The sequence below is a fragment of the Camellia sinensis genome, chromosome 1, assembly GCF_055761805.1.
Source record: "Camellia sinensis isolate YWXY chromosome 1, ASM5576180v1, whole genome shotgun sequence".
NCBI classification, from domain to species: Eukaryota; Viridiplantae; Streptophyta; class Magnoliopsida; order Ericales; family Theaceae; genus Camellia; species Camellia sinensis.
In genome coordinates, this window is record NC_138961.1 from 170,627,717 (window position 1) to 170,646,883 (window position 19,167).

The 19,167-nt window shown below is 37.8% G+C and overlaps 1 protein-coding gene across 15 annotated transcripts; it reads left to right on the top strand.

Moving 5' to 3' along the window:
* The first annotated feature begins 10,824 nt into the window (after positions 1-10,824).
* LOC145799347 (uncharacterized) lies at positions 10,825-16,941 on the top strand. Of its 15 annotated transcripts, none has more exons than XR_014341260.1 (7): positions 10,825-10,932; positions 12,084-12,176; positions 13,932-14,066; positions 14,194-14,280; positions 15,336-16,006; positions 16,391-16,474; positions 16,762-16,941. XR_014341260.1 is itself a non-coding variant. In XM_082888915.1 (6 exons), exons 1-5 carry the CDS (start codon positions 10,867-10,869, stop codon positions 15,441-15,443), a joined length of 489 nt encoding a protein of 162 aa, XP_082745041.1. In that variant the 5' UTR covers positions 10,825-10,866; the 3' UTR covers positions 15,444-15,488; positions 15,949-16,520. The 15 variants fall into 15 exon arrangements, 5 of the variants coding, with proteins under 5 accessions (XP_082745041.1, XP_082745045.1, XP_082745050.1 ...); XR_014341257.1 differs by lacking the exon at positions 16,391-16,474 and having other exon boundaries at positions 15,336-15,488; positions 15,949-16,006; XR_014341262.1 differs by lacking the exon at positions 16,391-16,474 and having other exon boundaries at positions 15,336-15,488; positions 15,962-16,006.
* Positions 16,942-19,167: the final 2,226 nt, after the last annotated feature.

Below are 19,167 nucleotides of genomic sequence, written 5' to 3' on the forward strand. Positions count from 1 at the left end.
TTCATTTGCACACAGCTCATTTATTTCATTTGCACGCAGCCCATTTATTTCATTTTGAGACTGAATATATGTATTCATTCTAAATACAAGTGACTTCCCGTATCGCACGAGGATATGGCTTCGTTGCGGCTAGGGAGTGGTATGCGGAGCTTCCGGAGGCTGTTCGGGATTTGGTTGACTTGGCAGGGTTTGGGCCCTTCTGCTCTGGGATATCTCGTTGTCCGGCTAGTAGGACGCTGATGGGTGCTTTGGTGGAGAGATGGTGGGACACCACCAACTCCTTTCATTTCTCTGCCACTGGGGACATGACTATGACCCCATTTGACTTCGCCGTATTGACTGGCCTTGATGCGGGAGGCTGGGCAATCCCATATGACGAGGACATAGGCCAGTAGGAGGCCGCCTGGATCTACTTATTGGGAGTTCGCCCGCCAGTTGACAGATCTTCGAGCAGGGTCCGTTATACTTGGTTTTCTTCCTATTTCCGAAGGGTGGAGATGGAGCCTGAGACTCCTAAGGAGGTAGCCCAGTATGCCCGCGGATTTTTGATGTTCCTCTTCGGGACTACTCTGTTCGCCGATAGGGGGAACACTGTCGGACTTTATCTGTTGACTGCCCTAGTGGACCTATCACAGGTCCGGCGGTATGATTGGGGTGGCGCCAGCCTGGCCACTCTTTATTGCTATATGAGCGCGACCTCCCGCGGACGGGGGAACATACTTGGCGGTTATTGGAGAGCCTGGGAGGTACTTTCTGCCCCCTTTGATTTACATTTCTTCTTTCATTTTATGTACACTGCACACACGGTACACTTTACATTTTGTATCTCTGTACTCTGCCCTCAGCATTCTGTATTTACAATTTGCACACAACATTCTGTATTCTGATGGCTACTGCCCTGTTTTCCACAGCTACGGATCTATGCGTACTTCCCGACACTAGCCCTGGAGCTTGAGGTGGCGATGCCTCCCATGACCCCTTACTCGCTGGTATTTGAGGGCCCGTACCGGCCGAGACCTCGGGAGTCTCTTCTCTATCTACGGCAGTACTTTGACATAGTACGACCATCAGAGGTATTGCAGAACTCTTAGTTCTTCATGTTTCCAACCTTCGATTTATCTTGCGCATTTACAATTTTTGATCAGCTTATGCATTGGTTATCCTCAGATCACATGGCAGCCTTGGGCGCCTTTGGGTAGAGACCTCCGATTCCAGTTTGCCGGAGCCTGGGGTGCCTCTCGGTACAGGATCCTGTTAGAGGGGCCGGTTGGCAGGGCCTGGTTTTTAGGGGAGTGCTTCTTGCGCCAGACATGGGGCTACTCCGTTCAGGACATTCCCTCAGCACCCCCAGACGACATGGGGACCGCTGATAGGCTCCCTCTCCAGGGTGTTGTTGACGCCAGGTTGGGTACTGATGCATTTCTTCATCTGGAGCAGGGAGAGTATGCGACTTATCGTCACACATACTTGATGCCTTCATTGACGGGAGTCCATACTCCGATGAGGAGACCCGCTGGTATGCCCTCATCGGGCCAGGCTCGGGCTGCGGACGTCCCTTCCACTAGCAGGGCTGGTACATCCAGAGGTGGGGCAGATTGGTTCCCCCGATTCCTCCGACTCATCATCATCTTGGGTGGCCAGACATGCCGACCGAGCTGACGGGATGGCGATTCGGGACTCCCTACTCGATTCCGATAGAGCCTCCCATGTCTGACCACAGATATGTCAGAGATCCTAATTCGCCGCCGGTATGCTTTACAGCTGTGATTTATCACTCAGATACTTGGACATTCATTCCTTTATTGATATTTTGCATTTGTATCTGCCGCCTCCGGTCGAGTATATGGATGAGATGCTCGGGATGATGGCCGCACTCGAGGGCATGGTCTTACGGAGAGAGGCACAATTGTCCATCATGGGTGTCCAGGTACTCTTTAATTTTCTCGCGTTTATCATACTTCCGATGACATGCTGAACTTGATCATTTCACTGCATTAGTAGGTTGCCTGTGTAGAGCACATCTGAGACACACCACATTCATATACTGTATCTGCATGCACCCTCATTTCATATAGTTTGCTTGCATCTGTATCTGATACACGCATTTGAGCTGATGTATTCAAACTGCACTTTTTATTTTCAGATGCCTCCGGTATATCAGCGACGGACCGGGCCATCCAGGCCTTCTCGGGGAGCCGGGCCATCTCGGCCTTCTCGCGGGGCCGGGAGAGGGGAGTCGTCCCGCAGACGCAGAGCACATATCGTAGAGGAGGAGCCCGGTGAGGAAGAAGAGGAGGAGGAGGCTGCAGATCGTCAGTCAGAGACATCTGCTGATAGAGAGGAGGGCTCCGACCCTGGTTTCGGGAGTGGAGAGAAGGCTGAGGAGGATCCCAAGGATGACAGTTCTGACTCAGATGGTGCCGGTGGTGCAGAGCCTGTTCCGCATAAGATGACGAAGAGGGCCTCTTATTCCTGCTCTTGAGAGCATTGGTGCAGCTGTTTCCTGCTTTATTTACCTTTTTTACTAGTAATAGTAGCACATTGTACATTATTAGGCAGTTTTATTTTCTGTAAAACTTGTACCTTTGTTGTAAAATGTTGTAACAAAGGAAGCATGATGGAATGAAACAACTTTTTGAAAAAGTGTTGTACTTTATGTTCTCAGCATTGCATCGCATCGCATCATTTTGCACAAAAATGAGATTGAACGGTAAATGTGCATTGTGTATTTGCCAAGTCAGGTAGCGAACCGACACAACAAACTAAACAACCTAACTTACTAAGAAACAACAAAACCTCAGCAAGTTTACAACTCGATAAGCAAAACATAACAAAACTGATTAAACAAAGAGTAACAACCTTGACAAACAAAACTCGACAGCTCAACAAAACTTAAAAAACTCGATAAACAAGACTATTCAACAAACAAAACAACAACTCGACAAGCAAAACAATAACTTGATAATCAAAACAATGACCCGATAAGTAAGACTTAACAACAACTCGATAAACAAGGTGTATTTCGGACGATCTGGGCAACAGAACGCATCCAAACCTGAGGAAAACTCATGCCTTTAACACTCCCGATACATGGAAATGCTAGGAACTTCCTTCTAGAGTGTAGAACAGGACTAAAGACACAGATTGCAGCATGGCCGGCCACCTTTGGGAGCTGGCCGACCAGCTTTTTGCATTTGAGAGGAGAGGGGTGGCCGGCCAACCAGAAAAGGTGGCCGGCCGGCCACTTAGCTCAGCAACCACCAGTTTTTCGACACGTGTCCCCCCGAACAATGCCTTATCCCCTTTAAAGGTCCTAGCTCCGTGGCTCATTCATTTCATCTCAGTTTTGCACCAAAATGGAAGCGCTTCTCGTCGAAAATCTCACAGCTTGGATTGCTTCTTTAGACGGCTCGAAAAAGTTGAACTTCCGGGGCTTTGGCTTGAATGCACTATTCACGCTGAGCCGTATTCCGCTATACCTTCCCTTCCTTCATACCGCGGCAAGGTTTTGGAATCCGATAACACATGTCTTTAGCTTCGGCGGGCAAGAGGTATGTCCAACTTTCGAAGATTTTCTAGCTTTGATGGAATCTGAAAGTTATGAAGAGATCTTGCCTCAGTTTCGCTTTGGTCACGCCCAAGCTTTAGGGCGGATGTGTAGACTCACCACTCATGACACTCGGTCTCTGATCTGTAATGGGGGACTGGACATCCTCGGCTTGATTCATCGCTTTTCTGATGCTGGCGACCGCGGTGACCATCATTGGCAAGGTTTCCGACAACATGCCCTCTGCTTGTGCTTGCTGTCTCACTTTCTGCTTACGTCGGGCTTTGGTGGATCTAGCATTCGCCTGATTGAAGTTGCTTAAGGCTTGAAGGATGGAAAGAGTTGTATTGTGATGACATTGGCTGAGACACTGATGGGCTTGGATCACTACTACAAAAATAGTTAAAGATCACACTTTGACAAAAAAAAAGATCTCACTTTTATTGGAAGTGTGATAAAAAAAATTAGATTGATATTTTAATCACACTTAATTTGATTGAGTGTGATAATATTTATTTTTTATGTCACTTTTCAATTAAGTGTGATTATATATATATATTTTTAATCACACATTCTAATTAAAGTGTGATTATATATACACTACTACTTTTTAATCACACTTTTTAAACAAGTGTGATTATATATATATTTTTTAATCACACATTCTAACTAAAGTGTGATTATTTATATATTTTTTAATCACACCTTCTAATTAAAGTGTGATTATATATACACTACTACTTTTTAATCACACTTTTTAAACAAGTGTGATTATATACATATTTTTTAATCACACATTATAATTAAAGTGTGATTATTTATATATTTTTTAATCACACCTTCTAATTAAAGTGTGATTATATATACACTACTACTTTTTAATCACACTTTTTAAACAAGTGTGATTATATATACACTACTACTTTTTAATCACACTTTTTAAACAAGTGTGATTATATATATATTTTTTTAATCACACATTCTAATTAAAGTGTGATTATTTATATATTTTTTAATCACACCTTCTAATTAAAGTGTGATTATATATACACTACTACTTTTTAATCACACTTTTAAATAGGTGTGATTATATATATAATTTTTAACCACACATTCTAATTAAAGTGTGATTATTTATATATTTTTTAATCACACCTTCTAATTAAAGTGTGATTATATATACACTACTACTTTTTAATCACACTTTTTAAATAAGTGTGATTATATATATTTTTTTAATCACACATTTTAATTAAAGTGTGATTATATATACATTACTACTTTTTAATCACACTTTTTAAATAAGTGTAATTATATATATATATATATATATATTTAATCACATTCCCTAAATAGGTGTGATTGTATAAAATATTTCAATTTGATTTTTATATAAAATATACAATTCCCAAATCCGTGCCTCTATTCTACCCATGAATGATAGAGACGACTCACTACTAGAAAATGAGGCGTTAGACACGGAACTTTTTCACCCATTTTTTCATCTTCCTATCTCTCTGTCTCTGTCTCTCTTCTCTTTCTCTCTCACTCATCACTCTTCTCTGTCTGTCTGTCTGTCTCTTTCTCTCTGTGTCTCTGTCTCTCTTATTTTTCTCTCTCTCTCACTCATCACTCTTCTCTATCTGTCTGTCTATCTGTCTCTCTCTCTCTCTTTCTCTCTATGTCTCTCGTTCATCTCTCTTCTATCTATCTCTCTCATCTCTCTTCTCTCTCTGTCTCTCTTCTTTTTATCTCTCTCGCTCATCTTTCTCTGTCTCTCTCTCGTTTATCTATTTTCGCTCTTTTTTTTTCTCTCTCTCTTTGTCTATATCTTTTTATCCATTTTTTCATCTTCCTCTCTCTCTTCTCTTTCTCTCTCTCACTCATCACTCTTTTCTTTCTGTCTATCTGTCTCTCTCTTTCTCTCTGTGTCTTTCACTCATCTATCTCTTCTCTCTCCCCATCTCTTCGCTCATCTCTCTTCTCTCTATCTCTCTCATCTTTCATCTCTCTCTGTCTTTCTCGCTTATCTCTCTTCTTTATCTCTCTCTCTGTCTCTCTCGTTCATCTCTCTTCTTTCTATGTCTCTTTCGCTCACCTCTCTTCTCTCTATCTCTCTCTCTCTGTCTCTTTCGTTCATCTCTTTTCTCTCTCTGTCTCTTTTTCTGTCTCCCACTTTCTATCTCTTTATCTTTTTGTCCCTCTCTCTCTCTCTCTCTCTCCCTCTGTGTTCGCGTTGCTCACTCTCTCTCTTTCGTCTTCTCTATTTACTGAGCTCCCTCTTGATTTATCTATCCACTACAAGAAAATGCACTTTTAGCGACCACTTTGTCTCTCTCTCGCTCATCACTCTGGCTTTGTCTCTCTCTCTCTCTCTCTCCTCTATCTGTCTCTCACTCATCTCTCTTTCTCTCACCACCCATCTCCTTCACCATCTTCACCACTATTGCAAACGCCATTCCACTACCACCATTATTACCACTGTCACCACTTCACCTCTACGAGTACCATTACTACTTCCATTGCCACCACTACCATTACTGCCACTACTACTACCATTACCTCTCATTCACCCTTGCCACTTCATCTACTCTACCACTACCATTCACCACTAATCTCCTTCGCTACCACCACCACCACCATCATCTCTTATCCACCACCTTCACCATTACTGTTACTATTACTACCATTACCTCTCCTTCACTCTTGCCACTTCATCTACTCTACCATTACTACAACTTCACCATTAATCTCCTTCGCCACCGCCACCACCACCACCACCATCTCTTATCCACCACCTTCACCACTACTACTACTCCCTCTCCTCTACCACAAAAAATTAGTTCATGATTTTTAATAACAAAAAAAAAAATAGGCCGTAGAAAAATATTTTTCATTGACCACAAAAAATTATCTTTTATTTTAGTGGAAATATTTTTTATTAAAATATTACCCCTACTTCTACCAAATAGAAAATAATAATATTTTTTTCATTAAAATAAAAATGAAACAAATAAATTTTCAATCTTAGTAACTAAAAAAAAAAAGATTTTTTTTTAAAAAAATTCATTAACTACAAAAAAATATATATTTTAACAAAAAATAAATTTTTTTGATGACGACAACCCCGTCGCAAAAAATAAAAAAATAAAAAAAAAATTAAACGACATTATTTTATTATTTAAATTTTATTTTTGACAAAAAAAAATATTATTTTTTATTCCCGCCCCGCTCCCCTCTCCACTTTTTTTTTTTCTATTCCCGCTCGGTGGAGGAGCAGCTGAAAGGGCAAACGAGCCCTAGCAGTCACTTGAACCAGTCCAAACCCAAACCATGGATCAAACTCTCATCCTTCTCCGCCCATAATACGCCCTCCCTCCCTCCCTCCCTCCCTCAAACCCCAAATCTAGGGCTATACACAATCACCACAATTCTGTACATACATATTGACGATGATGGTGTTTGCTCGTAGCATGTGGTTGCTGGGGTTAATTTACTTTCTGGGGTTAGGTTTAGTGTTTGGTTTGAATTTTGGGAAATCTCTGAAGGTACCCTTCAGAGTCAACGATGTCCTTCCAGCTCTTCCTCGGCAGATTTCGTGGCTTGTGCTCAACAATCTCCACAGCGCCGTTGACTTGTTGCCGTCGTTCGTCGGATCGGTCTCCCCTACCAATGGGTCGATTGAGTGGAAAGGGGCCACTACTACAAAAACAATTAAAGATCACACTTTTACAAATGAAAATATCTCACTTTTTATTGTAAGTGTGATACAAAAATTTAGATTGATTTTTTAATCACACTTGATTTGATTAAGGCCTCGTTTGGCAAGTGCTCATTTTAGTTAAAAAGTCAAAAAACTATTAAAAAAGTCAAAAAGTCAAAAAGTCAACAATCCATACAAAAAAGTCAAAGATTCTATTTTCTCTTTACTTTTTACACATCTTTTCGTAAAAAGTTAAAAAGTCATCCCAAATATACTAATTTTTTTTACATCACATTTTAGCTAAAAAATCAAAAATTATTAAAAAAATCTGTTCCCAAACGAGGACTTAGTCGGAAAAAAATACACATTTACTATATAATCCATATTTTTATCTTTTTTTTATCAGATCATCTCTCTACTTTTCTATATATCTTTTCATAAAAAGATAAAAAATATATTTTTTAAGACATCCCAAAACCCTAAACAATGGGTTGCTAGGGTTTCAAAAGCATCACCGTTTTAATAAATCTTTACCTCTACTTCCCTCTCACGCCTCTCTCATAGCGGCTCTCTCTCTCTCTCTCTCTCTCTCTCATGCCTTTGCCCTCCTCCTTACACGCTATCTCTCTCGCTTTGTCTCCATAGCCGTCGGGTACAGGAGCATCACCGCCATCGCACCAACGTCAATCCACCATTGGAGCATTACCCCAGGTATCTCTCTCTCTCTTCCTCTCTCTCTGTTTTCTTCCAGTCGCATACCTTCACACAAACCCAGCCCCAAATTGACCCATCTACCGCCATTGAGTTTAATCCAGATTCCTCCTCCACCATGAACAACCACCATTAGCCCCGTTTTCCCTTTTATCCCTGCTTCTCTCTCTCTCTCTCTCTCTCTCTCTCTCTCTCTCTCACTCTATATATATATACATAAATAATTTTTATATGAATTTGGCTACGGTGAGAGTATGCGGATGACCTGTTCGTGAAATTCCAAAATGGGGTTTGACTTAGAGAAATCATGATAGTCTGTTGGACTGGTTTCTAAACTAGTTTATCGGCATCCTTTGTTGTTGGTGGCATTGATTTGGCCTTCTCAGCAAGAGCACTATGCATATCGCAATATAAGTCAAAACTTATTAAAAAATTCAAACAAAATAGACGGCATAGGAATTACATAAGTGAAAACTAACAAACCAAAAAAATTTCTGTTAATTTTCTGTTGAGTGCGAGTACTTGATTTCCAGTGTAATCAAATTAATAGTAACATGAAAAGAGAGAATCTCTCCCTCCTTTGTTGAGTTTGAGAAATATTTTGACCTCCAAAGGATGATTACAGAAACACGCTGCTAATTTACTAGTGTAAGTTTTATTTGCTAGCCAGTTTACAATTGTTATTAAATAGTTTTTATAATATTTTGTAATGTCAGCAAATATAATATGAGGTGGTCAGAATGGGAAGGAATTTTGTTTGCAATGCTGAGCTATTGGTCAAAACTGAAACTAGGGCTTGCTGCAAATGAAAGCAATTTAGTATATTTGTCCTCTGATTCTATGGTCAATTGTTATTAAATAGTTTTTCCCATTTTTTTTGGTGTCTGATTTCATCAATGGGAATATTGTTTCCATTGTTCCAGAGATGGCTTCATGATTGCCAAGTAATTATAACTGAATATTGCGCCAATTCATTGTCACATAACAGCATTTAGATGTGAATACGATCAATGATATGAACTGTTGTTCAACTTCTGATGTTATCATAATTCTTGTGATAATTTTTCCAATGATGAAGCTTTTAGACATTACAGCAATGTTGTTGTTTTTCTAAACCAGATGGCATATTATGGGGTGAAGTGAATTTAGGCCTTTTCAATTTGGCCTTGACCTATTAAGGATTTATATTTGACTACAACATGGGTTTCATGGAATTTAGTCATGCATTTCATATGTTTTCCCAAAGATAAAGCTTCTCTCTCTGCTATTCTATATGTAAAGTTGGTATATTTTCTGTCTTTTTAATGCGGATAGGAACTAACTTTCTTCTGCATGGGGCTTCACTCAGTTAATAGTCACTGTTGGCGAGGATTGTACATGTCGTGTGTGGGGACTGGATGGTAACCAACTTAAGATGATGAGGGAGCACATGTAAGTTAAGTTTGCAATTGTGCATGTGTATTTTGATGTGCCATAGCTTAAAGTGTAAGACCTTAAATTGCACTTATTTTAATATTCTACAATGTTGCAACTGAGCTTGTTAATACCACGGATCATGAGCCTACATAACCAGAATGCCCACACAGTCCAGTTAGACCAAATCTTGTTGTGTAGTTATGATGCTGAGATAATGCCGAACCAGTTTAGGTTGTCGACTATTCACATGCCACATCATGGGTTCGTTCAACTCTTCTGATCAATTTGGTTTGGGCATCCTAAGAAGTTTATCATCTTGTCAAGTTATTCTACAATTTGTCAGTACTATTCTTTTCCTTTTATTATTATTTGGAGTATGAAAGATGAATTTTGCTATGCGGTTTCTCTTTTCCAGAAGCCTTTCATTCAGATAAAGCATCGTATCTGTTAAATGTTTTTCTATTATCAATGTCATGTGTGTATGGCCCCTCTCCTTTTAGAATTTTTAATTTAGAGTAAATGTTTTTGGTTGATGGCCTGGCCATTCTATACCATCACTCATTTGAACACCTAATTGGCGCTGTTCTAGTGTTTTCTTCACCATGCTGTTACCTTTTCCCTCATGTTTCTTTACTACATTGACATTTTTTTTCTTGATTTCAGTTGTTACATGGAAGAAAAGTCTTCTCATGTTTGAGAATTTTTTATCATTAGGGATATGGCCCAGACCAGACTATGTTAATAACCCTAACTGAATTTGCTGCCAAAATTGGACTAACAGATTCCACTGGCTGATTAAGAACTTGTGTATCTTGGTGATCCGATCTGCATAATAGTTGGCTTCTCGCATATATGTTTGAATTCCCATCCAAGGTTCTAGCTAGTAGCTCTTTGATGCTCAAAATGAGACTGTAACGGGGATCAAAAGAAGAAACAGAAGCAATTGGAGTCTATCTGAGTATGCAACTGAGTTGGTTTCCAGCTTGACTTTGTTGTGACCTTCTGGAAGACATTTCAATGTACGACACGAATCTGCAGACTGCAGTAGTATTTGTTGCCCAGCCTATATTTTTGACAAAACCCACAATCCAATATGTTGTTTTACGGTGATTTCTAATTTGTATGATTGGCTCTTAAAGCCACAAGGACATATCCACTCTTACAAAAAATTACGTTGATTGAATATAGATGGTAACTTAATCTGATCAAATTTGTATTAACGGTAATTATGATTTCAAAAATAAAATATTCACACATATAATTTTATCAAGTAATTATTGATATCCGATCAATATAATTTTTTTATAAAAATGAAATACTTGACGATTCATACATGGATCGTCAAGATGGACTCAAAATGGGCCGGACTAGACCGTCCCCAGCCGAAGACAGTCCAAGCCCTACTATAAATAGTTCTTCCCCTTCTTTTCGCCTGTTAAAGGCGGGAAAACGAACAGAGAGAAACAGCGAGCGAAAAACGGAGAGAGAGATGGTGAGAGAGAGGTCGAGTAACGACGACTTGCATAGCTTGCTGGAAGCAATTACATCTTCAGATGTAAGCTTCTTTTCCACTCTTAATTGTTCTTTCATTTCTTAATCACCTTGATTAGCTCTTTTGTTGTAGTTTACACAAACACAAAAGTATTTAGTAGATTTAATTGCACTAAATTAACACAGAAATTGAACTATCGTTTCACTTATGGATCGATTCATCGAAATCTCGGCAATCCGTATGCATTTATGGAGTTATGATTACTACTATGTTAGGGTTTTCAAGGAATTAATTCGAGCAGCTTCATTGATTCTAATTCATTAAGCTTTTGTGTAATTCGATAGTTGCAATGAGAGTCATTTTTACAAAAAATTAATTTGAACTTCCATGCTTAAGCAGTTGTACCTTGAAAATTTTGTTTGATAAAACTTTTTATTTATTTTTCTAGCTCAAAACAAGCTCAAAAAGTTAACTTTTATGAAGTTGGGTTTAGATGTTTTTCTTAAGCTAGATTTTTTTAAGTTGCAAATAAGTTTTTCCAAACAACCTCTGAAAAGGTGTTTACTCGGTTTATGCATACTTTCATGCCAACCATGCAGATTTTGTTAACCAACACCCCCACCCCCCTTTTCTTCAGGAAGCGCGATGGCAATGTGTGATAAAATACTATTATTCATTTTGACCTTTTGTAGGATGGACTCATCTAAATGCAGTACAAACTGACGATAACCTCCTTTCTTCTTCGGGTTCAAATATTTCATAATTTGTTCTTAGGGTTGATATATTTCATGAAGTAAAACTACGCTGTATTTTTTTGTCATCTTAATTACCAAATTTTGTCTACAGATAATAAATTTCATCTTTTGTGGACACTTCTTATTTTTAGAGAATGCTATCCTTGACTTTTGAGTATAGTAGTGCTATAGTAGTAAACTCTAATGGCCTCTTTGTACTTATCTATTAAATTTGTGCTCACTAACTTACAATTCCTTCATTTCATAATCTGTTTTAAATACTTTCTGTAGTCATATTAATTTTATTCCGGTTTTTCTATTTACTTCTTTTGTTGTCTTTATGTCCATCAGACTTCATCAATTTGGACTTTGATGGGGAATTTAACAAATGTTACTGGGTACTGAAGTTGTTACAATGGATCTTGTAGTCTATGGTGAATGGTATAACATTTGTGATACATAAAACTTTTTATCTTACAGGTTGTTGAGAGCCGCGTTCAACTTCTTATCAAACTTGAGGAGTTGGGGATATCTGAGAAATCTGAATTGGGTTCTCTTATTGAATCCCTAATAGTATCCAGCCAACTTTGTTTTGCAATTGTTTTTCATTTCATTCATTCTTTTTTATATAAATCTGAAATATAGTTGAGTTTGTGTCTTGCGTGATTGTTATGGTTAAAATGGGTAGTGTCCAGAATTTGGTTGTAAGCATGGGAGAAATTACAGTGGCTTATTGTATAGCAAAAATTCCAGTCTTGTATATCAACAGATTCTGTCGTCATAGTGGAATTGGGTGAAGATACTTCTTATAGGCATTCCCAAGTGACTTCGTTGTCATTGTGTCTAGTCCTTGCCTTGAAATTGATTTGAATATTATTGATTTTTCAAGATTGGGTCTATAACAATCTGAAAACGGGAAATTTCTGACTTGCAAAAACATGTTGATTGACTTACTGAGAAAGATTTTGCTTGTCACTTTTAAACTGATTTGTGACTGTAATATTCTTTTGAGTCTTTGCTTATCCTCTTTTTTTTTTTTTTTCTCAAAAAATAAATAAATAAATAAATAATCTTCTTGGTGTTACTTTTAGTTTTGAAAAATGAAGTTTCTTATATTTCATGTTTTATGCATAGGTTGTTCGATTTTTCTCTTTGTATGTTGTCCCTCAAAAGAGAGGTAAAGAGTTGTTCTATGGTTAAGCCTCAAGGAAATTGGGAAAATCAGGATCGACCAAGCAAATCGTCACTTAAGTGTGTCACCTCTTTTGCTTACAGTGACAAGCTAGGTACCCTTGGCTTTGCCAATTGATACTCTACCTAAGCATGCTTCTCCTATGCCTCAATCCCTTGTCTCCACTGGTACCTTAATCCGCTCACGCTAGCCTAGATCAAGAGTAGGGCCTATGGATCCTCTCGAGGTTGGGCGTAAGGGGGTGCCTGAATGCTTCCTTGTGACGTATATGCTGGACCTTCAAGGGAATGCGGCTCAGTTAGAGCGATCAAGTGGCACTCATGTTCTGACCCTCGTATTTATAGAAAATCTCCTCATTCGGCAACTTGAACACTTTTGTTCACCACCTTTAGTTCTCCACTACTCCTACTATCTCTACCCCCTATTACCACATCAACTCTCACCCTGTCCACCTCAGATCTCCCCTTATTTTTCTAATCTAACTGTCTCAAACCTGTGTCATCACAAAATGATTAAACTTTAGCAATTTGGCAATTTAATTTGTCTCCAAAAAATGATGTACTTTTTTATTTTTCGTAGGGCATGCCTGTGCACTTGTGCTGGGGGGAGGGGAGTTGGTCTCCTTGGACTCATCGTTTTCTCTCTAAATTTAGAATGCTGACTCATGGCTTCTTATATCTTCCCCTTATTATTATTATTCCTTTTTTGATAAACAATGAGATGAAGATGAATTAGTGGAAAAGAAGAAAAAAAGGCAAGTGATGTGGCACAAAGGGCGGATGTAAATGGGAAATAATTTGTTTTGTTCTTTCTATCAGTCCAAAGATCTTTTCTTATAGTCCTATTCTATTAGATAAAAGAAAGCTTCAGATTAGAACTAGTTTGTCATGTGCTGATCTCTTACTGATTGGAACAAAGATGCATGTGCTTGTGGTACACATTCTTTAGTGTGATAAATGACTAGATGGTGCTGTGATCTGTGGCAACAAAGCCTTGCACATTGAACTCCTTTATTGTATAATCACCCACATTAATTGTCAAAGAGGAGATTATCATTTTTCAGTGTGTAATATTCCTGCACACTGTTTGAGTGTTCTATATTTTTTGTCACAGTTCTTACCTTAACAGCTGACTAGATTTTCTGGGAAGACTTCACATGCTTGGACATTTCCCAGTGCATGTTAAATAAAACTATTTTGCATGTAGCTGCAAAATATCTTGAGTTAGACATATCAGGATGTCTACGGCACTTTATTTCTCTTGGTATCAAGGTACATTTCATTTCTATCCTCCGTCTACTTCATTAGGTTATCTGTACTTCTGTAACAGATGCTATATTTCAGTTTCTTGAAGTTATTAGAAATATGTGTTGGTGAATATCTTGAGTCTTACTTTTAGGCAAGCATATGGTGTGGAAAGCATTTGAAGATGACACTTATGTCGACTGAGGAGTCTCAAGAAGAACATTGCAATCTCTTTTTCCAGGTAAATGATATGTGATGTAAATTAATTACCTAATGAATTTTCTTAAGTGGGACTTTTCTTGAGTTATGAAGTCGTTTTACAGGATTGTGCAAAGAGAAGTATCAACATTGTTTTTCAGAATTCTTATTTGAAAATAAAATTATGCAGCTTGTAGAAACTTGCTAGCTGTAGGAAGAACCTAGTATTGGAATAAAAAAACCCTTAGTATGTTTCATTTCTGAGAACATGGACTTGCATTGTGCTGATTACATAAATGCTGATTTAACCCACATCTAGATTTTACTGCAATTGAATTGTAATCCAAATGCTGAAGGAAGGTTTAGAATTAGAAGGTTGAGTTTTTTTTTTTAATAAAAAAACTGCTAACATAGTTAATCGGTTTTGCAAAGGCTTTAAAATAATTTTTCCTGAATATTTGCCAAGGTCTTCTCAGAACTTTGAGACTTGTAGGTTTGGACCCTACAATGATGTGTCATTTTTATTTTTTCTTTACTTTTGAGTTTCCTTGCATTATTGATAAGTATGATTTGACCATAGTCAAACTGGATGTTGAATTTCTTAAGGCTGTTATGTCACACCTGTTCACAGAGGATGGCAAGTCGCGACTTGTTTTGGTGGATTGGGACATTTTCTGAAAATGCTTCTGCATATATCATAACCTTTAATTAAAAGTCTTGTATCAAATTAAACCCTGTACTGTTAAAAATCATCAAAATATTTTTATTAGAGGAATCAAAACTGTATCCTGTGAGGGGCAAAAAAAAACAAACTTTCTTTCATCAGAATCTGTTTTAGATTAACATTTATTTAAGATACTTATTGTGCCTTTCGAGTCTTCTCTTCTGTTAATTATCTCTTTGGTACTCTTTCCAGTTGCCACAAGTCTTGTGTTTGAAATATTTGTTATGGTGCAACTTTTCTTCTTGCAGTAGTCTCTGCATTTTTGCTTTGATTTCTGAAACTCTACAAGACGTGGCATTAAATTCTCTGCACCAAAGCATGCCAACTGTCTTAAAGCAATATTTCCCTGACAGCTGTGAATTTTTCTTTTGCAGTTGCTTGTGGATCTGTTGAGGTACACTGCTGCTAGTTTTTCAGCTTTAGCAAGATATCCTGTTTTAGACGACAAGGAGTTGATGGTTACAGTTGGTCAGCTGGAGTAGAAGACAACTCTTGGGAACATATTGGTGCAGATCACTAGGTAGTAGGTAAATGACCATTCCTTGTCTTTAAATAATAATTATGTTTAAGCTAGAAGTACATCTTAGTTGTTTGTAGGGTGATGGGATATATCATATAGATCCCATTATCTCCCTTGCTTGCTGCTAAATATCTTGAGTTTGATTATGAACTGATTGAAGCATCACTTATTTAATAGTTTTGTGTGCTGGTTTTGCTAAGGGCTCTAGAAATCATTTAAGTTCTAATCATCAGATTGATTTTCTTAGCCAATATGTGGATGGAATTCAAATGGGAGGTTCCCCATGTTTTACTAATGTTAGTTGATAAATACCTTACTGTTCCTACTTCACTGTTAATCTGTAGAAGCTTGTAAAAGCTCACAAGTATTCGATGCTTTTTATCATGTAGATTCATCTTTACTTCTAATATTGATATTGCAAGTCTTTTTTCTTTCTTTTGTGGGTGCTTTGTGCTTTTTCTGTGGAGTGTAATGATTCAGGAGTCCACTTTGTCCAAATTCAGGTCTGAAGTTCAAAGCTCACAGGTACTACTTTATTGATCTTATTAGCTTGTGAATTTCTCTCTATGATTTTCATGATTTGCCCAAGCATTATTATTACTAAAGCAATACTATGAATTGCTAACAAACACATTCAATGTCATATCACTACAAATGGGAAAATTTTGTATGGAGGGATTGAGTATAATGATATTTGATTTAACATTCATGCAATAATTCTTGTGAATGTGTGTCACTCTAACATGTCATGCTTGCTTGACATTGATCATCACATATACAGTCAGTTGATGCATAACCACAGCAGAGTTGATTGATTCCCATATAGGTTGATAGTTTGGTTTTGGAGTTGCTAAAAGGCAATTTGTGTTTGTAGCGGTCTCTGAATTAATTTGTATTTTCATTTTTCAGGTCAGAAATTAATTAGAAAGATGCAAAATATAGTCAAAGAATTCAAGAAGTTTGTGCTTCAAATTTTTTCATTTTTTAATATATGTAAGCACAGTTAATTTTTTAAATAATATATATTCACAAAAAGATCGTACACAAGCTGTATTGAAATTTATCATTTTTAAATATTGTGCTCATTAGTGACCTTCTAATTACAATGTCATTGACACTGAGCTGCTGTGGCATCTAATTGTTAACAGGGAAGTTACTTCCAAAAGAATTAAGATCAAGCAGAAATAATTAATGTTTCTATTTTGGTTTGTTGAATTAACTTTTTAGTTTATTCATATGCATTAGCGGTTTCTGGATTAATTTGTGTTTTTATTTTTCAGGTCAGAATTTTTTTGGAGAGATGCAAAATATGGTCCAAGAATTAAAGAACTTAGTTTTTTTAAGTTTTTTCATTTTTTAATATATGTAAGCACAGTTAATTTTTTATTATTTAATTCCTTTGTATATACTTTTGAATATTTAATTTTCATTTATGAAATATATGACGTTATTCTATTCAATATGTGGTTATGATTCAAAATATAGTATATAGTGTGTATTACATTATTCAAATGTGCATACAAAAATAATATTGATTATTTTTCAAATATGTAGCACCTTTTTTTTATCACAGATTTTATTAGTTATTAATCACACTTAAAAGATGTGATCTAAATGTTATTAATCACACTTAAAAGATGTGATGTAAATATTTTTAATCACACTTAAAAGGTGTGATCTAAATGTTATTAATCACACTTAAAAAGTGTGATTAAAAATGATCATTTTTAATCACACTTCCAAAGATCACACTTAAAAGGTGTGATCAAAATATTTTTAATCACACTTAAAAGGTGTGAACTAAAGTTTTTAATCACACTTAAAAGGTGTGATCTAAATATTTTTAACCACACTTAAAAGGTGTGATCTAAATATTTTTAATCACACTTAAAAGGTGTGATCTAAATGTTTTTAACCACACTTAAAAGGTGTGATCTAAATATTATTAATCACACTTAAAAGGTGTGATGAAAGTATTTTTTAATGACACTTAAAAAGTGTGATTAAAAATGACCATTTTTAATCACTCCTAAAGACCACACTTTAATAAAACTTAAAAGGTGTGATTAAAAAACATACATCACACCAAAAAAGTGTGATCTTTATCTATATTTGTAGTAGTGGATGCTTTCTATCGCCGGGAGACGACCAGATTTACGGGGAGTCCATTACTGCTGCAGGTAATGTTTCTCACCCAATCTCACATATGTATTGCTCACATCACTTGGCCCTCAGGCTCGGTTTTTCTCACAAAACCCTTGTCTTACTTTTCTCTCATCGTACATCTCTCTATTCTTTATTCTCTCATTTTTCATCCCTCCCCAGGTATGGTTGATGGATAAATTACAGGTTGTGGACTCTTGCCTAGCCTACTCAGCTCGCGGCTACTTCGCTCGTGGCTACTTCTTCCGACAACGCCTAGTTGATGCCCTTGATGAGGGATGGTGGTTCAACTAGATGTGCAATTTGTTTGCAGATCGCATCGCCTGGCGCTGCCCTTGGCTCAATCTCCCGGCAATGAGCTATAGCATGTTCCGGCAGACCGGGATCCAGTTGGTTGGTCTGACTCACTGTGTATTCTACTTTCCGTTCCGGTTCCAACGCCAGTTCGGTCATGATCAGACTTGCCCGCCAGAGGGGATAGAGTATCCGGCTGCCTTCCCAGTTTGAGGTGCACAGCTTGCCCGATATGCCACAGCATGGAGGACGAGAGAACTCCTGGCCCCCGCTCCCACTTTTAGTTATACTTTGTCTGACGAGTGCTTGGATTGGCTCAATGAAGAGGCACAGATTGGGCCCAGCTTGGCATCAGAGGCTTCGACCAGCTCTGGGAGGAGGCGTAGGAACACCTGACTTGACTATGCCCCGGATTTATTGCTTTATTAGTACTTTCAAGTTTTTCTTTATGAATGTAATAAAAAGCAACTTCGATTGTATGCAAGAGCAGGAGAACTCTGTTTTGAAATCAATGAAATTGAAGGTTGTGGTACTGAAAATTTTTCGCTTTTGTCCAAAAATGGTCTTAGTTGTAAGAAGATTAATTTGAACAAAGTCAACTTTTATTAAAACTTTTCAAAACCATTTTCAATATGGATCAGAACTGGACACGCCTGAGATCTGTCACTGAGATGCACAACCCTAGATCCCTGTAACTGGAAAGTTGCCCCTAGTCTGAAGAGTACCGCGGCACTGCACGGCAACGGAAAGTTGCCCCTAGTCTGAATAGCACTGCACCGGAGATTACAATCGAAGCCCTTAAATGCTGATAGACAAAGATGACGGAGATGATCAAATGGACAGAGTTGATCGGGGAAAAGGTTATGGCTGAACTTTAGGATGAAGTTGCCTACGTATCCCGAAGATGGGAATCAAGCCTTACGTAGTTCAGGCTTAGGTTCACTCGAGTATTTTCACTCTCATTTTACGCTCTAACTTTTGCCAAGGCCGCCCTTTGCGGGTTTTCAACCTTGCGAGCTCAGTTTTTATATTTTCCAATTTTTTATGCTCTAACTTTTGCTTAGGTCGCCCTTTCGGGTTTTCGGCCTAGCGAGCCTCTCAGGGGTAATATTTCTTCAACTTGTCCATGTTGATCGGTTGGGAGAACTCTAGGCCATCTAGATCCATCAGAACCACAGCTCCACCTGACCAGATAACTTTGATGATGTAGGGACCAGTCCAATTGGGTC

Excerpts from the sequence above, each read along its gene's own strand:
- LOC145799347 (XM_082888910.1), top strand. The coding sequence starts at position 10,867 with ATGGTGAGAGAGAGGTCGAGTAACGACGACTTGCATAGCTTGCTGGAA. Across the intron at positions 10,933-12,083 it reads AAGCAATTACATCTTCAGAT|GTTGTTGAGAGCCGCGTTCA; the intron begins GTAAGCTTCTTT and ends TTTATCTTACAG. Across the intron at positions 14,067-14,193 it reads TTATTTCTCTTGGTATCAAG|GCAAGCATATGGTGTGGAAA; the intron begins GTACATTTCATT and ends TCTTACTTTTAG.